The 19,924-nt window shown below is 48.7% G+C and overlaps 1 protein-coding gene across 3 annotated transcripts in view; it reads left to right on the forward strand.

Moving 5' to 3' along the window:
- The window catches only part of ARHGEF2 (Rho/Rac guanine nucleotide exchange factor 2), a 55,232-nt gene that overhangs the window by 13,455 nt on the left and 21,853 nt on the right, over positions 1–19,924 (forward strand). Inside the window, exons 4-6 of one of the 3 annotated variants that reach the window (XM_047784334.1) lie at positions 8,213–8,330; positions 8,920–8,959; positions 10,170–10,263. In XM_047784334.1, the coding sequence (XP_047640290.1) occupies positions 8,213–8,330; positions 8,920–8,959; positions 10,170–10,263 (252 nt within the window). Of the gene's footprint in view, positions 1–8,212; positions 8,331–8,919; positions 8,960–9,884; positions 9,986–10,169; positions 10,264–15,076; positions 15,334–19,924 lie in introns of those variants that run through there. The other 2 variants (XM_047784336.1, XM_047784335.1) reach the window with 2 other exon arrangements.

A 19,924-nucleotide genomic window follows, 5' to 3' on the forward strand; every position in this document is an offset into this window, starting at 1 on the left:
GGTTAGAGGATCTGGCGTTGCTGCAGCTGCAGCTTGGATTCAGTCCCTGGCCCTAGGAATATCCATATGCCATGGGTGAGGCCATAAAAAAAATAAAATAAAGTAAAAATAACATGTTAATTGGAGTTCCCCAGTGGCTCAATGGGTTATGGCTCCAGTGTTGTCACTGCTGTGGCTTGGGTCAATGCCATGGTGTGTGTTTGATCCCTGGCCCAGGAACTTCCTTATGCCACAGGTATAGCAAAAAAAAAAAAAAAAGAAAAAAAGAAAAAAACACGTTGGACTTCCCTTGTTGCCTACAGCATAACTTCTCAGTGTTGTCTTGGCAAGGTCTCTGCTTCAGTCCCTGGTCCTGGATCTTCTATATGCTGCAGGTGCGGCCACATGTTTAAATTTAAAAAAACCCAAACCAAAAAAACCATATTTATTGAAGTATAAAAGACATACAAACTAAGCATTAAAAAAACCTTTGAGGAGTTCCCAGTGTGGCGCAGCGGAAATGAATCTGACTAGGAGCCATGAGGATGCGGGTTTGATCTCTCGCCTTGCCCAGTGGGTTAAGGATCTGGCATTGACATGAGCTGTGGTGTAGGTGGCAGACGTGACTTGGATCTGGCATTGCTGTGGCTGTGGCGTAGGCCGGCAGCTACAGCTCCAATTAGATCCCTAGCCTGGGAACCTCCATATACGCCCCAGGTGTGGCCCTGAAAAGACAAAAGACAAAAAAAAAAACCCCAAGATTTTGATTGGAGTTGCACTGAATCTAAAGATTAATTTAGGGAAAGTGGACATCTTTATGATATTATTTCTTCCTATCTATAAAAATAGCATATGTCTCCATTTAATGCCTTTCAATAAAGTTTTATCATTTTCTTCCATACAGAGTTTGTGGATATATATTAGATTTATTCTTAGGTACATTATACTTCTTTTGTCAAGATTTTTTTTTTCCTTTTTAGGGCCACACCCATGGCATATGGAGGCTCCCAGGCTAGAGGTCTAATTGGAGCTGCAGCTGCCAGCCTACACCACAGCCACAGCAACACCAGATCTAAGCAGTATCTGTGATGACCTACACCACAGCTCACAGCAACACTGGATCCTTAACCCACTGAGCGGGGCCAGGAATCGAACCTCATCCTCATGGATACTAGTTGGGTTTGTTACTGCTGAGCCACAACAGGATCTCCTGTCAAGATTTTAAATTAAAATTTTTTTAAATTTTTATCGAAGTGTATTTGATTTACAAGGTTTCAGGTATACAGCAAATTAATTCAGTAATATGTATATATATTATATACTTTTTCAAATTCTTTTCCATTATAAGTTATTACTGTCAAGATTTTAATTTTAGCCATTCTGGTGGGTGTTTTAGAAGTATCTTATTCTGGTTTTAATTTGCATGTCCCTGTTGAAAAGTTTTGTTGGACACCTTTTCATAGTCTCATTGGCCATTTGAATATCTTCTTCTGTGAAATATCTATTCAAGTCTTTTTCTCAATTTTTGAAAAGAGCTTGTCTTTTTTTTATTGATTCGTAAGAGTTATTTATATATTCTGGATTCAAGTCCTTTGTCAGACAAAGGTATTGTGAATATCTTCTCTGAGTCTTCGACTTGCATTTTTACTTTAATAGTGTATTTTAATAAGGATGAGTTTTAATGTAGAGGAAGTCCAACTTATCAGTTTTTTTAAATGGCTGTTGCTTTTGATCATGTTTAAAAATCTTGCCTACCCCAAGAACATGAAGATTTTTTTTCCAGCGTTTTCTTTTAAAGGCTTGTTAGTTTTAGCTTTCATGTTTAGTTCTGTGATTTACCTATGTTCTTACGTATGGGAGAAATCAAGGTTTTGGTTTTTCCCCCATGTAAATACCCAGTTGCTTCATTAAAAAACTTACTTTCTGGAGTTCCCGTCGTGGCGCAGTGGTTAACGAATCCAACTAGGAACCATGGGGTTGCGGGTTTGATCCCCGGCCTTGCTCAGTGGGTTAACGATCCGGCGTTGCTGTGAGCTGTGGTGTAGGTTGCAGACGCGGCTCGGATCCCGCGTTGCTGTGGCTCTGGCGTAGGCTGGTGGCTACAGCTCCGATTCGACCCCTAGCCTGGGAACCTCCATATGCCGACGGAGCAGCCCAAGAAATGGCAAAAAGACAAAAAAAAAAAAACCCCAAAAAAACACAAAAAAACTTACTTTCTGGAGTTCCCATTGTGACATAGCAGAAATGAATCCAAGTAGTATCCATGAGGATGCAGGTTTGATCCCTGGCCTTACTCAGTGGTTTGGAGACAGGGCATGGCCGTGAGCTGTGGTATAGGTCACAGATTCGGCTGGATCCTGAATTGCTGTGGCTGTGGTGTAGGCCAGCAGCTGTAGTTCCGATTTGACCCCTAGCCTGGTAACTTCCATATGCTGCAGTTGCGGCCCTATAAAGCAAAAAAAAAAAAAAAAAAAAAGCAAAAACACACACACACACAAACAAAAAAACCCCCAAGAGTTCCCCTCGTGGCACAGTGGAAATTAATCTGACTAGGAACCATGAGGATTTGGGTTAAATCCCTGGCCTCGCTCAGTGGGTTAAAGATCTGGCGTTGCTGTGAGCTGTGGTGTAGGCCACAGATGCGGCTTGGATCTGATGTTGCTGTGGCTGTGGCTGTGGCTGTGGCCGGCAGCTATAGCTCTGATTGGACCCCTAGCCTGGGAACCTCCATATGCTGTGAGTGCAGCCCCGAAAAGCAAAAAACAAAAACCTAAAAAACCTAACTTTCTTCATTGAATTGCTGTGGTGCTTTTGTTGAAAATCAAGTCACTGTATTTGTGTGAGTCTATTTCTGGGTCCTGTTCTCTGTTCCATTGATCTATTTGTCTATCCTGCCAAAATTACATTGTTTTAATTAATGTAGCTTTATTGTAAGTCTTTAAAAATGTGGTGGTGTAAATCTTCCAACTTTATTATTTTTTTTTAAGATTATCTTGGCTATTCTAGTTCCTTTGCATTTCTGTATGAATTTCAGAATCAGCTTATCAGTTTCTAAAAACGAAAAATTCCTGCCATTTCAATTGAGATTTTTTTTACTGAATTCAAAGATTAATTTAGGAAAAATTGACTTCTAACTAATATTGAATCTTCTTATCCATGAAAAATATCTCTATTTTGTTAGGCCTTCTAAAAAAACAGGTCTTTTTTTTTTTTTTGCTTTTTAGGGTCGCACCTCCGGCATATGGAGGTTCCCAGGTTAGGGGTCCAATCAGAGCTACAGCTGCCAGCCTAGGCCACAGCCACAGCAACATCAGATACATTTTTTTTTTTTTTCCTGCTTTTTAGGGCCATACTTGTGGCACATGGACGTTCCTAGGCTAGGGGCGAATCAGAGCTGCAGGTGTAAAGCTAAGCCACAGCCACAGCAACATGGGAACTGAGCTGTGTCTCGACCTACTCCACAGCTCATGGAAACACCGGATCCTTCAACACACTGAGCGAGGCCGGGGATCAAACTGGCATCCTCATGGATACCAGTTGAGTTCTTAACACGCTGAGCCACGATGAGAACTCCCTTTTTGAGCCTTATATATTTTGTATTTGAATTGCTTTAATTATATTTTATGATTATTCTTGGTTTATAGAAATGGAATTGAATTAATATAGTTAATTCATCTTGCTAAACTCTTTTTTCAAATCAGTTATAGCAATTTCTCTGGAATTTTTTGGGGGGGCGTTTTCTATATGGACAATTATGTCATCTTTAAATGAACTTTGTTTTCTTTTTTTCTAGTCTTTATTTCTTTCCTTTCTTTTTCTTGCCCTATTGTGCTGGCTAGGGCTCTATTGCAGTGCTGAACAGAAATGGTGATAATGGCTATCCTTGTCTTGTTTCTGATTTTAAGGGAATACGTCTTATGTTTCACCATTGAAATCAATTTTGGGCTGTAAGGTTTTAAAAGATACTCTTTAAGGTTAAGGAAGATTCCTTCTATTCCTAACTGCCAAGGCTTTGGTCGGATTTTATCCTGTAATTTTTTGCTTTTACTGAGTTGATTATATTTTTTTCTCCTTTAATATGTCATTGAAATAAATTGCATTTAAAGATTTTCCTCATCTTAAGCCACCCTTATATTGTTAGGATAAATCTGACCTTGCCATGATGGATTATCTTTTTTATACACTGCTGGATTTTACTTGTGGTATCAATTATCCATTGCTGCATACTAAACAGATCATCCCTAAACTTAGTGGCTTAAAACAACAACTTTTTTTTGTCCCTTACAGTTCTGAGTGGTTAATTTGGACTGAGCTCAGCTGGATATTTTTCTGCTCGTTCCATCTGGACTCACTTATATGACTGTAGTTGTCTGATGGTCAAGATTGGACATATACATGCCTGTGGGTTGGCAGACTGCCAGTTGTTGATACCTTGATTCTCATCCACGTGGCTTGCTTAGGCTTGGACTTGTTCACGTGGAAATAGCATTCGAAGTGGGCAAGAGTGGAAGCTTTAAGGTTTCTTGAGTCATAGGCTCAAAAACCATATCAGGCCCTTCCGCCGCATTCTGTTCATCATACTAAGTCCAGTCCAGATTCAAAGGGTGAAGAAAAAGACTCATTCTTTTTTTTTTTTTTTTAGCCACACCCAGAGAATGTGAAAGTTCCTGAGCCAGGGATCGAACCAGAGCAATGACAGCACAGGATCCTTAACCACTAGGCCACCAGGGAATTCCTAGACTCCTTCTTGGTGGGAGGAGCTGCAAATAATTTGTGGCTATTTATGGAATTCCCGTTGTGTCTCAGTGGAAATGAATCTGACTAGTATCCATGAGGACGCAGGTTCGATTCCTGGCTTTGCTGAGTGTGTTAAGGATCTGGCATTGCCATGAGCTATGGTATAGGTCGAAGACATGGCTTGGATCTGATCTTGCTGTGGCTGTGGTGTAGGCCGGCAGCTATAGCTCTGATTCTATCCCTAGCCTGGGAACTTCCATATGCCATGGATGTGGCCCTAAAATAAATAAATAAAAATAAATAAATAATCTGTGGCTATTTAAAATCTCTTACAGTTTGCTAATATTTTGTTTTGAATTTTTTTGTACTTTTCATAAGAGAGATTGGCCCATAATTTTCCTTTATCATATTGTCTATGTGTAGTTTAAGAATCAAGGCTGGGAGTTCCCGTCGTGGCGCAGTGGTTAATGAATCTGACTAGGAACCATGAGGTTGCGGGTTCGGTCCCTGCCCTTGCTCAGTGGGTTAACGATCCGGCGTTGCCGTGAGCTGTGGTGTAGGTTGCAGACTCGGCTCGGATCCCGCGTTGCTGTGGCTCTGGCGTAGGCCGGTGGCTACAGCTCCAATTCAACCCCTAGCCTGGGAACCTCCATATGCCGAGGGAGCGGCCCAAGAAATAGCAACAAAAACAACAAAAGACAAAAAAAAAAAAAAAAAGAATCAAGGCTGGAGTTCCCTTGCGGCTCAGAGGATTAAGGAAAAGGTGTCTCTGGTTACAGTTGTGGCTCAGGTTCAAGCCAAGTTCCCTGCCTGGCTCAGGAACTTCTGCATGCTGTAGGATAAAAAAATAGAATCAAGGTTATTCTTGCCTCATAGAGTCGGAAAGTTTTTTTTAATTTTTAAATTTTATTTGTCCTGCGGCATAAGAAAGTTCCCAGACTAGGGGTCTAATCAGAGCTGCAGCTGCAGGCTTACACTGCAGCCACAGCAACACCATATCCAAGCCACATCTGCAATCTACACCACAGCTGGATCCTTAACCCACTGAGCAAGGCCAGTATATATAATTATACATATAATTTGTCTATTTTGTTTATATTTTCAAAATTACTGGCATTAAATTGTAGATAGCATTACCTTTCTAATCATTGCTATTTCTGTTGTTCAGTACACTTTTCCACTCTACTTTTATTTGTGCATCACTTTTATCGGAGGTTTATCTATTGTATTTACCTATTCCTAAAAATCAGCTCTTGGCTTTATTGATCCTATTTGTTTCTTTCTCTCTCTCTCTCTCTCTTCTCTCTCTCTCTCTCTCTCTCTCTTCTCTCTCCCTCTCTCTCTCCCTCTCTCCTCCTCTCCTCTCTCTCTCTCTCTCTCTCTCTGCTTTTTAGGGCCTTAGCCCCGGCATATGGAAGTTCCCAGGCCAGGGGTCCAATCGGAGCTACAACTGAAGGACTACACCACAACCAGCTCAGGATCTGAGCCGCACCTGTGACCTACACCACAGCTTACGGAAATGTTGGATCCCCAACCCACTGAGCAGGGCCAGGGATCAAACCCACATCCTCATGGATACTAGTCAGATTCATTTCTCTGCACCATGAAGGGAGCTCATTGTTTCTTTCTTTCTTTAATTTAATTTAATTTTTTTTCTTTATGGTTGCTGCTTAGCATATGGAGTTCCCAGGCCAGGGGTCAGATCTGAGCCACACTTTTGACCTATGCTGCATCTGTAGCAATGCCAAATCCTATAACCCACTGTGCTGGGCCAGGGATCAAACCTGCATCCTGGTGCTGCAGAGGCACTGCCCATCCCATTGCACCATAGTGGAAATCCCTCCTTCACTGGTTTCTGCTTATATTTATTTATATTTATTTTTTGGCTTTCTGTCTTTTTTTCTAGGGCCACACCTTTGGCACATGGATGTTCCCAGGCTAGGGGTCTAATCAGAGCTGTAGCTGTCAGCCTACGCCACAGCCACAGCAACGTGGGATCCGAGGTGCGTCTGTGACCTATACCACAGCTCATGGCAACTCTGGATCCTTAACCCACTGAGTGAGGCCAGGGATCTAACCCGTAATCTCATTGTTCCTAGTCGGATTCGTTAACCACTGAGCCACGACAGGAACTCCTCTGCCTTTATCTTCATTATATTCTTCCTTCTATTTTCTTTGGATTTATTTTGCTGTTATTTTTCTAACCATTTAAGTTGGCCCAGCTCATTAATTTTCAATTAAAAAATTTCGATGTAAGCATTTTAAAGCGGCAAATTATCCTTGAAATACCATTTTGACCATCTCCCACAAGTTTTCATCATAATTGTTATAAAATATCTTTAGATTTCCGTAACAGTTTTTTCTTTGACAAGTAAGTTAATTTAGAAGGGTGTTCAAACATTTCTAAATCTATGAAGCTCTTTTAAAAACCTAAAAAAACTGAAATACAACATAGATACAGAAAAGTATATAAAACTTACATGTAAAATGTAATGAATAATTCGAAAGCAAAGAACCACGTTACCGCTCCAGCTTAAAAAAAAATAGAGTACCACCAAACCCCAGAAGCCCCCATGTCTCTCCCCATCCATAACCCTCTCTCTCCCGGCGGAGGACCATTTTCTTGACTTTCGAGATCAGTTTTTCTTATGGATTTACTACCTTTCTTTCTATGCATCTCTAAACAATATCAGTTAGTTTTACCTATTTTAAACTTTGTATGAATGTAATCATAAAGTATATAAATCTTTGTGTCTTCTTTTACTTAGCATCTTTGTGAGATGCATCTATATTTTTGGGTGAACTGTGGTTAGTTCATTTTTATTGTTGAATAATACTTCTGTATGTAAATATATCACAGATTCTTTATCCAGTCTACTGGGTTGTTTCCTATGATTTCTATGATAGAGATTATCAGGAATGTGTTATATTTTGCCTTATGTATGGATACATAGCCAGTTTTTTTTTTTTTTAATATTCCATGTAGGCTTGCAAAAAAAAAAGTGATTTTCTAAAGATTGAGTTGTGTGGTTTATGAATATTTCTTTTTTTAATGATTTTTATTTTTTCTATTAAACTTGGTTTGTAGTGTTCCGTCTATTTTCCACTGTAGCAAAATGACCTAGTCACACATATGGTTTATGAAAATTTCTACTCCCTATTGTCTTAAATCCAGACTGCCTCAGATATTTGGGTTTTGTTTGTTTTTTCATTACCTGTCTGGCCTCTAGGTTGAGCTTGTCTTCTCTGGAAACTATCCAGGCTAAATCTTTTCTAAGATATTTTCTATATTAAGGCAGCCTGGGTTTGAATTGCAACAGAGTGATGTCTACTGAATAGCAAGAATAACTTTTCAACTATTTCAAGTGGAATGTTCCAGATATGGGTACTGGGGAGGGGTGGAAGGCCTGAAGGCCCTTGCTGTGGGAAAGTGAGAAGCCTGTGGGGAGATGGATGAAACTTGACTTTTGCATGAGGATTCTTAACTTGATTCTAGGGTCAGGGTTCCTGTCATCCATCCACTGGCCCTTTGGACCACTCAGCCACTGGCATGCTTTCCAAATCTGTATCCATGAGTGGCATCAATTGTTTTGTGGGATGCTCAGATCCAGCTGGTGAGTAAAAGTGGGGAGCACAGCATTAGTGTTCCTTTCCTCTGTTTCACCCCACTCCTCAGGGCCAGCTGTTTAGGGTCCGGATGGCCGGCATTATGTTTAACCACACGCCCTTGGAAACACCATTGTGCCCCTATTCGAAAGAGAGATCTGAATTCAGGACTTTGGTATTCTGAGGCTCTCCTTCCAATGAAGGCCATAGGAGAGGGAGAGGCTTTCTAGCATCTCCTGTCACTAGAGATGGAGGACAGTTACCTGCAATGTACCTTGACAGTAAGATGAGGCTTTGGGAGCTCCAAGGCAATCCTCTGCCCTCCGCCTTCACCAGAAACAGAACTGAGACATTGGTCTTCCTGCCCTGTCTCCACACAATCCCAGTGCTCTGTTACTGTGGCTCTGAAGTTCTTCAGCTCAGCTCTGCTGAGACACCGCCCTCCTTCCCTACTCCCCAGTGCCCGCCCTCAGGAATGGCGTCACAGGCACCTGCAGCTTGGGAACCTGATCCAGGTGGAGGGGGTGGGGGAGGCAGCTCTGGGCGCCTTTGTCTGGCTTCAGCTGGACACTTCATGGTCTCCTTTTGTGTTGGCAGGAAATTTGTCCCAGTCCTCTGCTGCTGAGCTCAGCCAAAGGTGAGTTTGGGGGACTCGGAGCCCTTCAGAGGCCTAGATGGGGGAGGGGCAGTGGGACTGGGCAATGGGTTCTATAGCTCCAAGGGTCTCTGCTTCCTGAAACATTGTTCCCCTTAATGTTTCTAATCAAAAACCTCCAAATAGCCTTCTCTCTGGGCTGCCTAACATTCCGCTTCTCATTGGCCAGGGAAAACTAAGGAGGTTCCTGGCAGCTCCATGGGATGAGGAAGACATTAGGGAAAGAAAAGGAATATCTGGATCCCAGGGTGTCTGGTAAATAAATGAGCGTGAGGTTGTTTGCTGTTCTCAGTGTCAGAAAGGTGAGCAGGCAGATTGGCTGCTGTGCAATCAGGGAGAGACAGTGATCAAGGATCCTGGATCAGCTTTGGATGGCTGAGGTAATAGACCAATGGGGAGTGGCCCTCAGAAGAGCTGGGCAAGGGCTATAGCGCTCCAAGAGGAGAGGGCAGGGGCTGATGCACATAGCTCAGGACTCAAGGTGGGAGCTGGGAGATTTCAACATCTATGTAAATAAGTACGCAAAATCAGCACCTGTTTATTTGGCTCCTGCAGCCGAAGCCTGATTAGAGCGGGTCAGCCTTCTAAGACAGTGTGGGTGTGTGAGCTAGTAATGGCCCCTTTAAGATATCAAGTTTTGATTTGTGGTCTTGAAAATCTCTAGCTGACACATCCTCCTGGCTCTGGGTTTGGGATTAGCTCATGGGATGGGGCTGATGAAATCCCAGGAAATTCAGTCCTTATTGGCGTTAGGCCCAGAGGCCCTTTCCAAATAGCAGAGGGTCGTACACAGAGCTCTTGTTTTGTGCAGGGAAGAAGTCCCCCCTGGAGATTCCCTCCCCACACCCCATATCATTTCCGTTGGGGAGCAGCATGAAAGAGGAGATTGGGCCTGGATTAAGTAGGAAGGGGGGTGGTGTCTGTATTTATCTGGGAGGAGACGGAGTTTTCCTCATAAATAGAGGGGCCTGGGAAACTGCAGTGACCACATCCAGGAAATCCCAGGAGGTGAGGGGCTGGGGACATCTTCCTCTCCAGTCCTTCCTCGCTCTTCCTCACCCTTCTCTCAGTCTCTGCCCTGTATCTTCCTTCTCTCCTGGCCATGGCACCTTCATCCACCATCTCTCTGGGAGTATCTTGTTCTTTCCCAGCTCTCTTTCTCTCTCCTCACCTCTTCTTTTTCTCTCTGCAGCTGTAGCCAGCTGGAAGGGGGCTCAGGTACCTGGGCAGGCTCCTCCCTGCGACGGACCCTCAGCTTCATCTTGGGCATGACCGGAAAGGCCAAGGTAGGAGTGCAGGGCGGTGGTGGGGGGGAGTACCCAGGGAGGGAGAAGGAGGCTCGGGACCCACTTCCCTCCCTGATTCTTCCTCTCCACCTACCATCTGCTCCCTTCCCCAGCTTCTCCTGGTGGCAAAGACTCAGGGCAATGGTTCAAGTTTGAAGGGAAATGTTATGTGTCCCTCTCTCTCCCTCCCTGTATCCCAATAAACTACCTTTGCTCGCTTTCCCCATGCCTCCAGCTTCTCAGCCAGCTGTAGACAGCTGGAAGAGGAGAAGGGCCAGGAATCTCGGAAGCTGAGGAGTTGCCCAGCCCTCCCTCTCTTTAGGCCCCACATAGCTAAGAGGTGGGCAGCAGAAGTCTTAACCATCGGACAAAATAATGATAATAATCACAGCAATACTTTTTACTTCTTCAGAGGGTATTAGGGTTTGCAAAGTGCTTTTACACTCATAATTTTATGGGTGGATACAGCAGCTGAAGGAGTTGAAATTAGACCATAGGCAGAGTGGAAGCCAGGAAAGTGTATGATTATGGAAGCGCGCACACACACCGTACATGTGCAGTTCTGACCCCAGGACAGTGAAGGCACATTGCTCTCCTCCTTATTCCCAACCCCCAGGCTCTGTGAAATTGGGAGCTCTGCCTGCCACTTGAATGCATTTCCACTTTCTTCATCTACTGGCAGAATGAGCCACCCCCCTTTTCCTCTCTGGCTTCCCCCTGTGTGCATGTACTTTCCCACTTGGGCGGCTTCTGAGCATTGAGAGAAACCCCAGACAAGACAGCATCAGATTTAGCTGGAAGCACCACAGAGTCTCACCCAGTAAGGTTACCTGGGCTCCTCCCAGCCCCACCCACAGTGCCAGGGCTCGTCTTGGCCAGCCTTTTAGCTAGAATTCTCTTTCCTCTGGGTGAGCAGGGAAGGCAGAAATGAAACGCGGTTCTTAGTACCTTCTCACCACAGGCCACAGATGGGGAGTGGAGGCACAAGACCAGGCAGTCTGAGTGCAGGGTAGGTGGGCAGTGAGGCTTCCTCTCTCCGACTGGAGCAGAGCTCTCTAGAGAACAAAGCCAACACGGAGACCTGGGATCTGAGTCCCCCTCCCTGCAGGCACTCTGTTCAGGGTAGGAAAGTTTGAGGGCAGAAATCACCCTCCTTTCCTGCAACGGGAATGGTAGGGGAAGTCAGCGCTGGCAGGGGGCTCTCTAGATCTCGCTTGGTCTGCATTTGCCCTCCTTTGACCTAGGAGTTCAGTGAAAAGATGAAGGAGAAAGTGGCCAGAGACTGGAGCTCAGGCAGGCGGCAGGAAAGAGCTCAGAATCAGGACATTGTCTCACTTGCCTTTCCTCACAGCCCTCTGGTCCCATCTTCCTGTTTCCCATCCCATCATCGCCTGGTCCATCTTGCTTCCTCATGAATATGAGTGCTTGCGGCCCTAAATCTTTTCTTCCCCCTCCTCCCAGCTCAGAATAGGGCCTTAAGCAGACAAACAGCAGGGGTGGGGCCAAAGAGTTCAGTCAAGCAGTGAGAGAAGGAAGTGCCTTATTCGTTCCTATTTGACTAGCATTATAGAGTTGACAGAACCCTTTTCCAGAGGTCCTCTCATTTAATTCTTATAACGCTCTGGCAAAGGATAAGTATTTAATCTCCATTTTGTAGACAAGATAACTTAGAGGCTAACAAGACCCCATAGTTAGTAAGAAGTGGAGCTGTGTAACAGACCTAGTGCTTTGACTGTATATTGTTGCCTCTGCTTCTGTCTAACCCATGGAACAGTTTATCCCTTCTCTTCGCTTCTTCCACTCTTTCTTTCTTTAATTTTAAAAATGTTCAACTTTGGAGTTCCCGTCGTGGCACAGTGGTTAACAAATCCGACTAGGAACCATGAGGTTGCGGGTTCGCTCCCTGGCCTTGCTCAGTGGGTTAAGGATCTGGCGTTGCCATGAGCTATGGTGTAGGTTGCAGCCTCGGCTCGGATCCTGCGTTGCTGTGGCTCTGGCGTAGGCCGACAGCTGCAGCTCTGACTAAACCCCTAGCCTGGGAATCTCCATCCATATGCCGCAGGAATCAGCCCTAGAAAAGGCAAAAAGACCAAAAAAAAAAAAAAAAAGTTCAACTTTTACTCGGGGACTCTGTGACCTTGAGCAAATCCTTTCCCTTCCTCTGGCCTTCAATTTCAGTCTATCAAAAGAAACAGCATCAGGTGCATCTATCTGAAGACAATCAGAGAGCTGAAGGGGCCCACGCTAGCCAGTTTCTCCATTCCTCCGGATTCTGGGTAGTCTAGCTTCCTGGTTGCCAGCCATCACATGGCTTAACTTCCCCTACAGAATGAGCTCACAGAGAATTCTTCCTGATAGTATTCCCCTCTTCTACCATTTCTGATGGATAGCCATTGGAGTCAATAATGCTTTCATCGCCCCCTGCCAGAATATACAAGGTCCCGAGTAGTAAGAAGAAAATCAAACCTCCTTCTGGGTGCTATAGGACTTGGGCTCAGGCATCCCTGTGGCTTTCTCTACTAACCAAGACCCTGACAACCAAGTCCTTCCCTAGGATGGCCTCCCTACTCCTGAAATATGGGGAGATATTTGTAAAGTTAAATCAGCCAAAGAAGGTGGTGGCTACTTTTAAATTCCAGCAGAAATTAGGGCTGGCTTTTGTTTTTGTGTATCTAAAAAAATAATTTCTGAAAATCTAGGAGGCCTTGCTGGATAGGAGGAGTAGGAGTTGGGATGAAGTGGTTTAGAAGAAGGAGGAGGGGACAGCAAGGCGAAAGGAAAAGGGTTCGTTGCTCCAGAGGATACAGACAATGGAAATTAAGTCAAGCTGCAGGCCTAGCACACTAAATGCACAGGTGTTCTTAAAGGTAGACAGGCTTCCTTCACCCCGCCCCCCCCAAATTCCTTTCCTTACTACTCATCTCTTAAGAGCAAGAAGCGGGCATAGGGTGAGAGGCAGGGTAACAAAGAGCAGATGGGAGTGAAAGTAAACAGCAGATTGGGACGGGAGACAGAGGATTGGTTAGGACCCCTTCTTTCGTAGTAGAGGCCTTCTAAGTTGAGTTTGGGGACTGGAAGCCCTCAGATAACTCTGGGATTCAGGTCCTGGGTTTACTGGGTATCCAGACTGGAGATTGGCCCTTTAAGATTCCATCCTCAGCTTGCAGCACCCTCCCACCCCAGGCCTGGGAGAAAAGCCCAGGTCTCAGCCCACCCCTTGTCTCTGGGCCCCTGGTGGGCGGAGCCATGAGGCCAGGATTCTGGCTTCTGGCTTCTGGCTGTCTGTTTTTAAATTTAGTACATTCCTCAGCCCTGGCTGCCCACTGGGGGGGGAGGTAAGTCTGCGGTTCTGGGCCCAGGAGTCTCAAGACTGCTGGTTTGGGGGAGTTCCTAGGGCCTTCCTATAGGTCTCCCCTGCAGGTGCAAGCCTGGAGGAATCAGCCTCCCCCATGGCCCTGGGAAAGCCCTTCCTGCTTTCTAATTTCCATCCAGCCTGGAGCTGGGCATAGTTATTTTCTCTTCTTTCTTTCTGGTCTTTGCTGTATAAGGATCCTAAACAGGGGAATGGGTGAAGGAGGTGAAGGAGTTGCTAGGCAGGAGGGGAAGCCAGAGGAGCAGTGTGGGGGTGAGGAGCCCAACTGCTCAGCCAGTGGTGAGGCAGTGGAGCCCAAAATAGTGGCAGAGGCTAAAATTGGCACCTACAAGAGTGCTGAGCTGGGCTTGAAACCCACAGCCAGTCCCTGCTGCTGAACCTGGGAAAGGAGCTGCAGGATCTGGGTTGGGCCTCCTCTCCCTCCCTCCTTTCTCCACACCTTGGAGGACCAGAATCAGGCAGGACCCTGCGAACATGAGATGCTGTGTCCCAGGCCTCTCCATGCTTCTGGTTTCTCCAGCGACATGGGAGGTCCTGAGAGACAGAAATGAACTGCAATGTGAGTGATTATAGTTTGAGTGGAGGAGGAATTTTCTCCAAAAGGTGGAGGTTGCCTCAGGCTGGGGCAAAGCATCCAGAAAGAATGTCCCACTCCACCCCTCCTTCTTGTGTGGAGACTGGCCAGACTCCAACCGCCTCCTGACCAGGGCCGGCTAGTTGCCGGTGTTTTGGTTCTGACCTAACTTGCGACAGAGAGAACTGGGGTTAGACACAAGGAAGGACTTCCTCAGCTTCTTAGCCTTCTGTAAAGCTGGCGAAATTCTCCCCCCACAGTGCCCTGACCCAGTAGTGGTGGAGGCAGTGTAGGAGGGGAGGAGATGGGCAGGCCGGGGTCCTGGAAGGCCCAGAGAGGTGGAGGCTTGTGGAAGAATTCTCTCCTCTCCAGTCTGATTCTTCCACCTCCAAGAGTGCCTCTTCTTCAGGCCTTCTAAACACTCAGCCTTTAGTTCCCCTTTGATTTCCCCGCCCTCTCCCCACCCCTGCCTCCAATCGTAAAAGGGGTCTGTCGGCTTTGGCCGACTTTGATGGGCCCCGAAGGCCGGGGAAGGAACTGGTCCCAGGTTCCCTGGAGAGCTGCGGGCAGCTGGAATCCTCGGCCGCCGGGCTTTCTAGACTGAAGGACTGCGGAGCGGGAGCGGGAGCGGGAGCGGGGGGCGGGGGGGGGGGGGAAAGACCCGGGCGTGGGGTGAGGGCTGGGGGCCCCAAGCCAGGGTGGGTTTTAGGAAAACCAGACCCAGGAGGCGGGTGTCAGTTTAGAGAGGCTCCCGGCCCTGGAGGGCAACCAGGCGGAGGGGCCCCGCAAGCCAGACCACGGCCCCCAGTACTTGTTCGAGCTGCCCGGTCCGGCGCGGCACCCCGCCCTCCCTCCGCCCCGCCTCCCCCCTTCCTGAGCTCGGGCGGGGGTGGAGACTCGGGTTTGAGGAACTGGCGCAGGGTGCCGGGCGAGGGGAGTCAGACTTCCTGTCCCCGAGACCGACGCGTGCGGGGCGGACCCCTCCCCCACCCTCCCCCCTCAATAGTCGGACGCCTGGGTCCGCGCCGCATCCTCCCGGGCTCCCCCCACCCATCGGATTATGTCTCGGATCGAATCCCTCACGCGGGCGCGGATCGACCGGAGCAAAGAGCTGGCCAGCAAGGTGGGCTCAGAAACCCCGGTCCTTCGGCCCGCGGTCCTCAGGGTGCCCTTCGACCACAGGCACCCGCAGCGCACCCGGGTCTCCCCTCCTGCTTTCTGGGCGCCAAAATCGGGCGGAGCGTTGGCCGGGAAAGCGGCGGGACGGGGTGGGTGGGGACTGTGAGTGAATGGGGAGGGGGCTAGGGGAGCAGTAGACGCGACCCGTGCCTGCAGCTCCGCGCCAGTTCTCTGCGGGATCCCGGGAGAGAGCAGACTTAGGGTTTGGTGGCTTCCGAACCGGCGGCGGGACTCGGGTGATTTGGGCTGCGCGAAAGAAAGTTGCTCCGGTAAGAGACGAGCGGGAAGAAGGAGGCGTGGGGGGTGGGGGCGAAAGCTCCCCGGGACCCCCTCTGCCCGGGTCCCACCGCGTTGCTCTTGGTGTCCCCCCCACCATTCAGTCGCTGGCTTGGTCGTTCTCTCTTTGTCCCCGCCATCCGGAGGAGGGGGTGGGAGGGGGTGGTTTCCCGGCTTCCTCCCACCACCACCACCACCACCACCACCACCCCTACTAGACAAAAGTCAGCTCCTCCTCTCCTCGCAAATGGACTTTCCAGCTGTGATTCAGCTGGTGGGCGGGTGACTGGGGTCGGGAGGGTTAGAACGGCTCACTTCCCCGCAAGCCGTCACCCTCAGGTGAAGGGAGCAGAGGTCTTTGTGTAGCTAGGATCTTTTCCTCCATCCTTAGAGGCCCTGAGCACCGCTGCTCCTGAAACTCCACGAGACCCGCATCCCTTTCTGCCCCACCAGCTTCCAAGCTCCTTGTCTTCCCAGCCTGAAACAACTTAAAACCCTTAGGCTGACCCACTTGGCACTGTGCCCTCATCTTTCCCCCCCCCCCCAGTGGCTTTATCTTTTTATTTTGGGACATTCGCCCACCATTTCAAGAGTCTGGATGTATAATTATCCTAGCCTCCCACCCGGATCTTGACCTCTGGGCCACTCCTTTCCAAGTACCCTTTATTTCTGTCTTTGTACCGTGGCCCACTCCCAAAGGTTGTGACCTCTCCACACCTCAGCCCCCAGGAAATGATGAAGCTGCCTTGTAGGTGAATAAGTGAGAGATGGGAGGAAGAGGCTGCAGGCTGACTGCACCTCCCAGCTGCTCAGGGCACCCACACTGTACCCATTATCAGAAAGGCCAAGACCCAGATCATAGCTGGTTTAATCTCTGGCCCCTCTCCAGTTCCAGTGTCCTGACTGGCCACCTAGCCTATACTGGTCACCATCACTGTCTTTAAGCATGAGAGCGTACCCTTTCCCAGCCCTGAAAGATGATGGAAACCCCCTCCCACACCCACCTCCTGGCTTCTAGCCTGGCTAGCTATCTTGAGGCTAAGTTGGGAGAGGTTCCATCCTGGAACTTTTTCTTAGGGTGTTGGGGTAAGATTCTGCTTACATGAAAGCAACTGGGGATTTGGGTAGGGCCTAAGACAAACAGAGCCAGAGGAGAGATGGCTGAAGTGTGGTGGAACAGTGGGGTGGCAGACAGGCTCTTCTCAACCCTGCGCCAGGCCAGGCCCCAGCAAGGAAAGTCTGTTTATTTTTCAACCGTTTGAGCTGAGACCCTGGAGTAGAGCCAAGGGGGGGTGGAGAGGTTTTTTTGAAACCACGGAAATTTGGTTCCACCCTAAAAAGGAAAGCCATGAGGGCACCGGTGGGGGCAGACCTGGAGAGAGGCTGTAGAAAGGGATTCTGGGAAGGTAGATACTAGGGTCCTTTTAACATTATTGGGAAGAGATGGGGGTCCAGATACCCGGGTCTTCATGCCTTGGGGGTTTTTTTGGTGGTGGTGGTGATTTTTTGGATTGCTTTTTTTTTTTTTTTTTGGTTCTGGGGGGGACTGGGAAACTAGAAGCTTGGCTTTCTCTATCCTGTGGCTGGCTGTGGTGTGGGGGGGTGTTGGGAATCTGATTGGGGGTGGGGATGTGGGGGGCTGAGTGGGTAGTTCTAAGAGGGCAGAGAGGCCGCTGGAGGAGGGTGGCTGTCAGTTTGGGCCGGTAGGTCGGAAGGGGAGGGCCACCTCCGGAAAGCTGTGGTTACAGAAGGGGGGAGTTGATTCTTAGCCAATAAACCCTGGATCCCCTCTTTCCCCCTCCCCCAAGCACACCAGCTGTCTCCTTTCTTTTTATACTGTGGTGGGAAGTAGAGGGGGGCTGCTGGAAAGGAGATGATTTGAGGAAGATGGTCTCCCCTGCTCCCAATCTGGGGGGCTGTTCAGAGCTAAGTCCTAACACCTCCCCCCATCCCTGGCCTTCCTCTCCAGGACCTCCTTAAAGAAGGAGGAATTTAAGTTGAACCTGCCCCTTTTTCCTCCCCACTGTCCTTTCTGTGCAGCTCCCCCTCCCCAGGCCTCCTTTCTCTATTCACTCCATTTCTATTCTTCCATGCTGTCTTCAGTCCTCCACCCCCTCATTCTCCCTGCTCTACTTCCTACCTCCGTAGGCCCCAAACCCCAGAGGTCCCCTTTCTCTCCCCCCCTCCCTCTCTCTCTCTTCCCCTGTTCTCTCCTCCCTCCTCCCCCAAACCCTAACTGTCTTGTCTCTCAGAACAAAGAATCCTTTCCTGCCTAAGAGTGAGCAGGGTCCAGAGGTCTGGGGATGGCCCTGGAGGCTAGGAGGTCCCTTTGGAATCTCAAGGACCCCAGCTTTGGAGACGGGTGGGAAGAGGGGAGAGAGGCTATTTCTTTGTTCTGGAGAGGTAGCTGGCTTTGTGTGGGGACTAGGGACTAGGGACCAGGAGTGGAGCCCAGGAGGGAGCTGAGATTGCCGGCAGCTTGGGAGGAAAGTTGAGGCATTGGGGGTCTCCTGGGAGGCTGAGGCTTTTGGGGGCAAAGGAAAAGATTCTAGGGGTCATGGAGGTTAGGGAAAGAGGGGGGGTGGGGAGCAGGGATGGGGGAAGGGTGCCGAAAGCTTAGGGAAGTTGCTGAGTGACTGCAGAGGGGTGAGGAGGGTGGTCCTTAGAGAAGGACCTGGGGGTCTGACCGAGGAATTTGAGGGGGGATCTGAGCTCAGTCCCTCTGGCTTCCCTGGAACCTGACCTTGGAGTCAGGGAGGGGACAGATCTGATGGAGTGGATCTCATGTGTGCCCATGGCCTGTGTATTGGGGGGTGTGTGTGTGTGTGTCTGCTTATAGCTAGATGCTGTGGATCCCTGTTTGGAATGGTGGTCACCAAAGTCGGGGGCTCCTTGCTCTCCAGACACAAGGAAGTGTTTTCATTCTTAGCTTAAGTCTCTGGTGAGAAGTATCATCTGGGAGCTTGTGAGCAGGTTGGTCAGGATTCCTGGAGCGGGTCAGAGAAATGGTTGAGAGGAGCTGGCTGGACCCTTCTGGGTTTGTTTATGGCTCTTTGGGGGAGGGTGGGGGAGGGGCAGCAGGCAGCAGCTGCCCCCCTCCCAACTCAGCTGGCCTGCCCTGTGCCAGGAGGGCAGGGAGTCCTGGCACAGCTATTGTTCGCCTGCACAAATGCCCGTCTGTTTGCATCACTCCCCCCTCCCTCTGCTTGTCTTTCTCTCCTGACCCGACAGGTGTGGCTGGGTGGGGGGCAGGCTGGGGTCCAGGATGCCTGGGTCTCAAGGTCTCCAGCCAGACTTTATTCCCTTCGGCCCTTAGCGCCCTGTTTTGCTTCCCCAGTGTGCCCACCCCCATTGTCTGATGTCTCATCTTCATTCATCAAGCAAGTGTTTATTAAGTGCCTTTGTGTGTTCAGCAATGTCTTTTTGTGTTATGTTTCTGGCTTTGGCATTAGTGTTTCCTTTTGGCTGCCTTCTCCTCAGCCTCCTGCCTTTATCTCATCCCTGGAAGCTCATAAAAGGGAGCAGAGCCTGGCTGAGGCCATCCTGAGCACTCTTCTCAGTCCCGTGGCCAGAAACCCTCTCTTTCCTCATTTCCCAGCCCTGCCCCCCATCCCTCATGACTCAGTGCCCCTTGCAGCTTAGGACTCTGACCCCTTGCCACCTCAGGTCTAAGCCACAGATGATTTGAAATCTAGCAGAACCCTTTAGGGAAACTTCTGGTCACCAAACGGTCTGGGCATAGGGGCACTGCCTTGCGGGAGGGGCTGCTGCCACTTGCAGCTGGAACGGAGGCCATTCTGAGCACCACGTGGCTTCCCCCAGAGCTCTTGGTCTGCATATACCTGGTGGAGAAACAGGGACAGCTGAGAGCTTAGACTTTGCTTTAAGCAGCTCTCATTCTTCTGGGCCGGCTCCGTCATCCTCTGCTGCCTGCCAGGGAGCGCAGGAAGCTGAAGTCCAGGCTTTGGCATTCCTTGGCCTTTACGTATGTCACTGTTTTTCTCATCTCTCGACCTGGGAGACAAAATATGGAGAAAGGAGAAACTTCCTTTGAGCCTTTGAGCCACCAACCTCAATGCCCTCAGCCATTCTCTGGGCTTTTCTTTCCCCGAGATGACCGAGATCTGGGAGGACAGTGGAAGGAAGATTTAGGTTCGTTCTCTAATCACCTTCAGAGGATACTCTTGGGCCCTAAATTCAAAGGGATCAGAAGGAGAGAAGTTCGGGGTGGGAGGGAGAAAAGAATAAACAAGAGAGGA

The sequence above is a fragment of the Phacochoerus africanus genome, chromosome 6 (assembly GCF_016906955.1).
Source record: "Phacochoerus africanus isolate WHEZ1 chromosome 6, ROS_Pafr_v1, whole genome shotgun sequence".
NCBI classification, from domain to species: domain Eukaryota; kingdom Metazoa; phylum Chordata; class Mammalia; order Artiodactyla; family Suidae; genus Phacochoerus; species Phacochoerus africanus.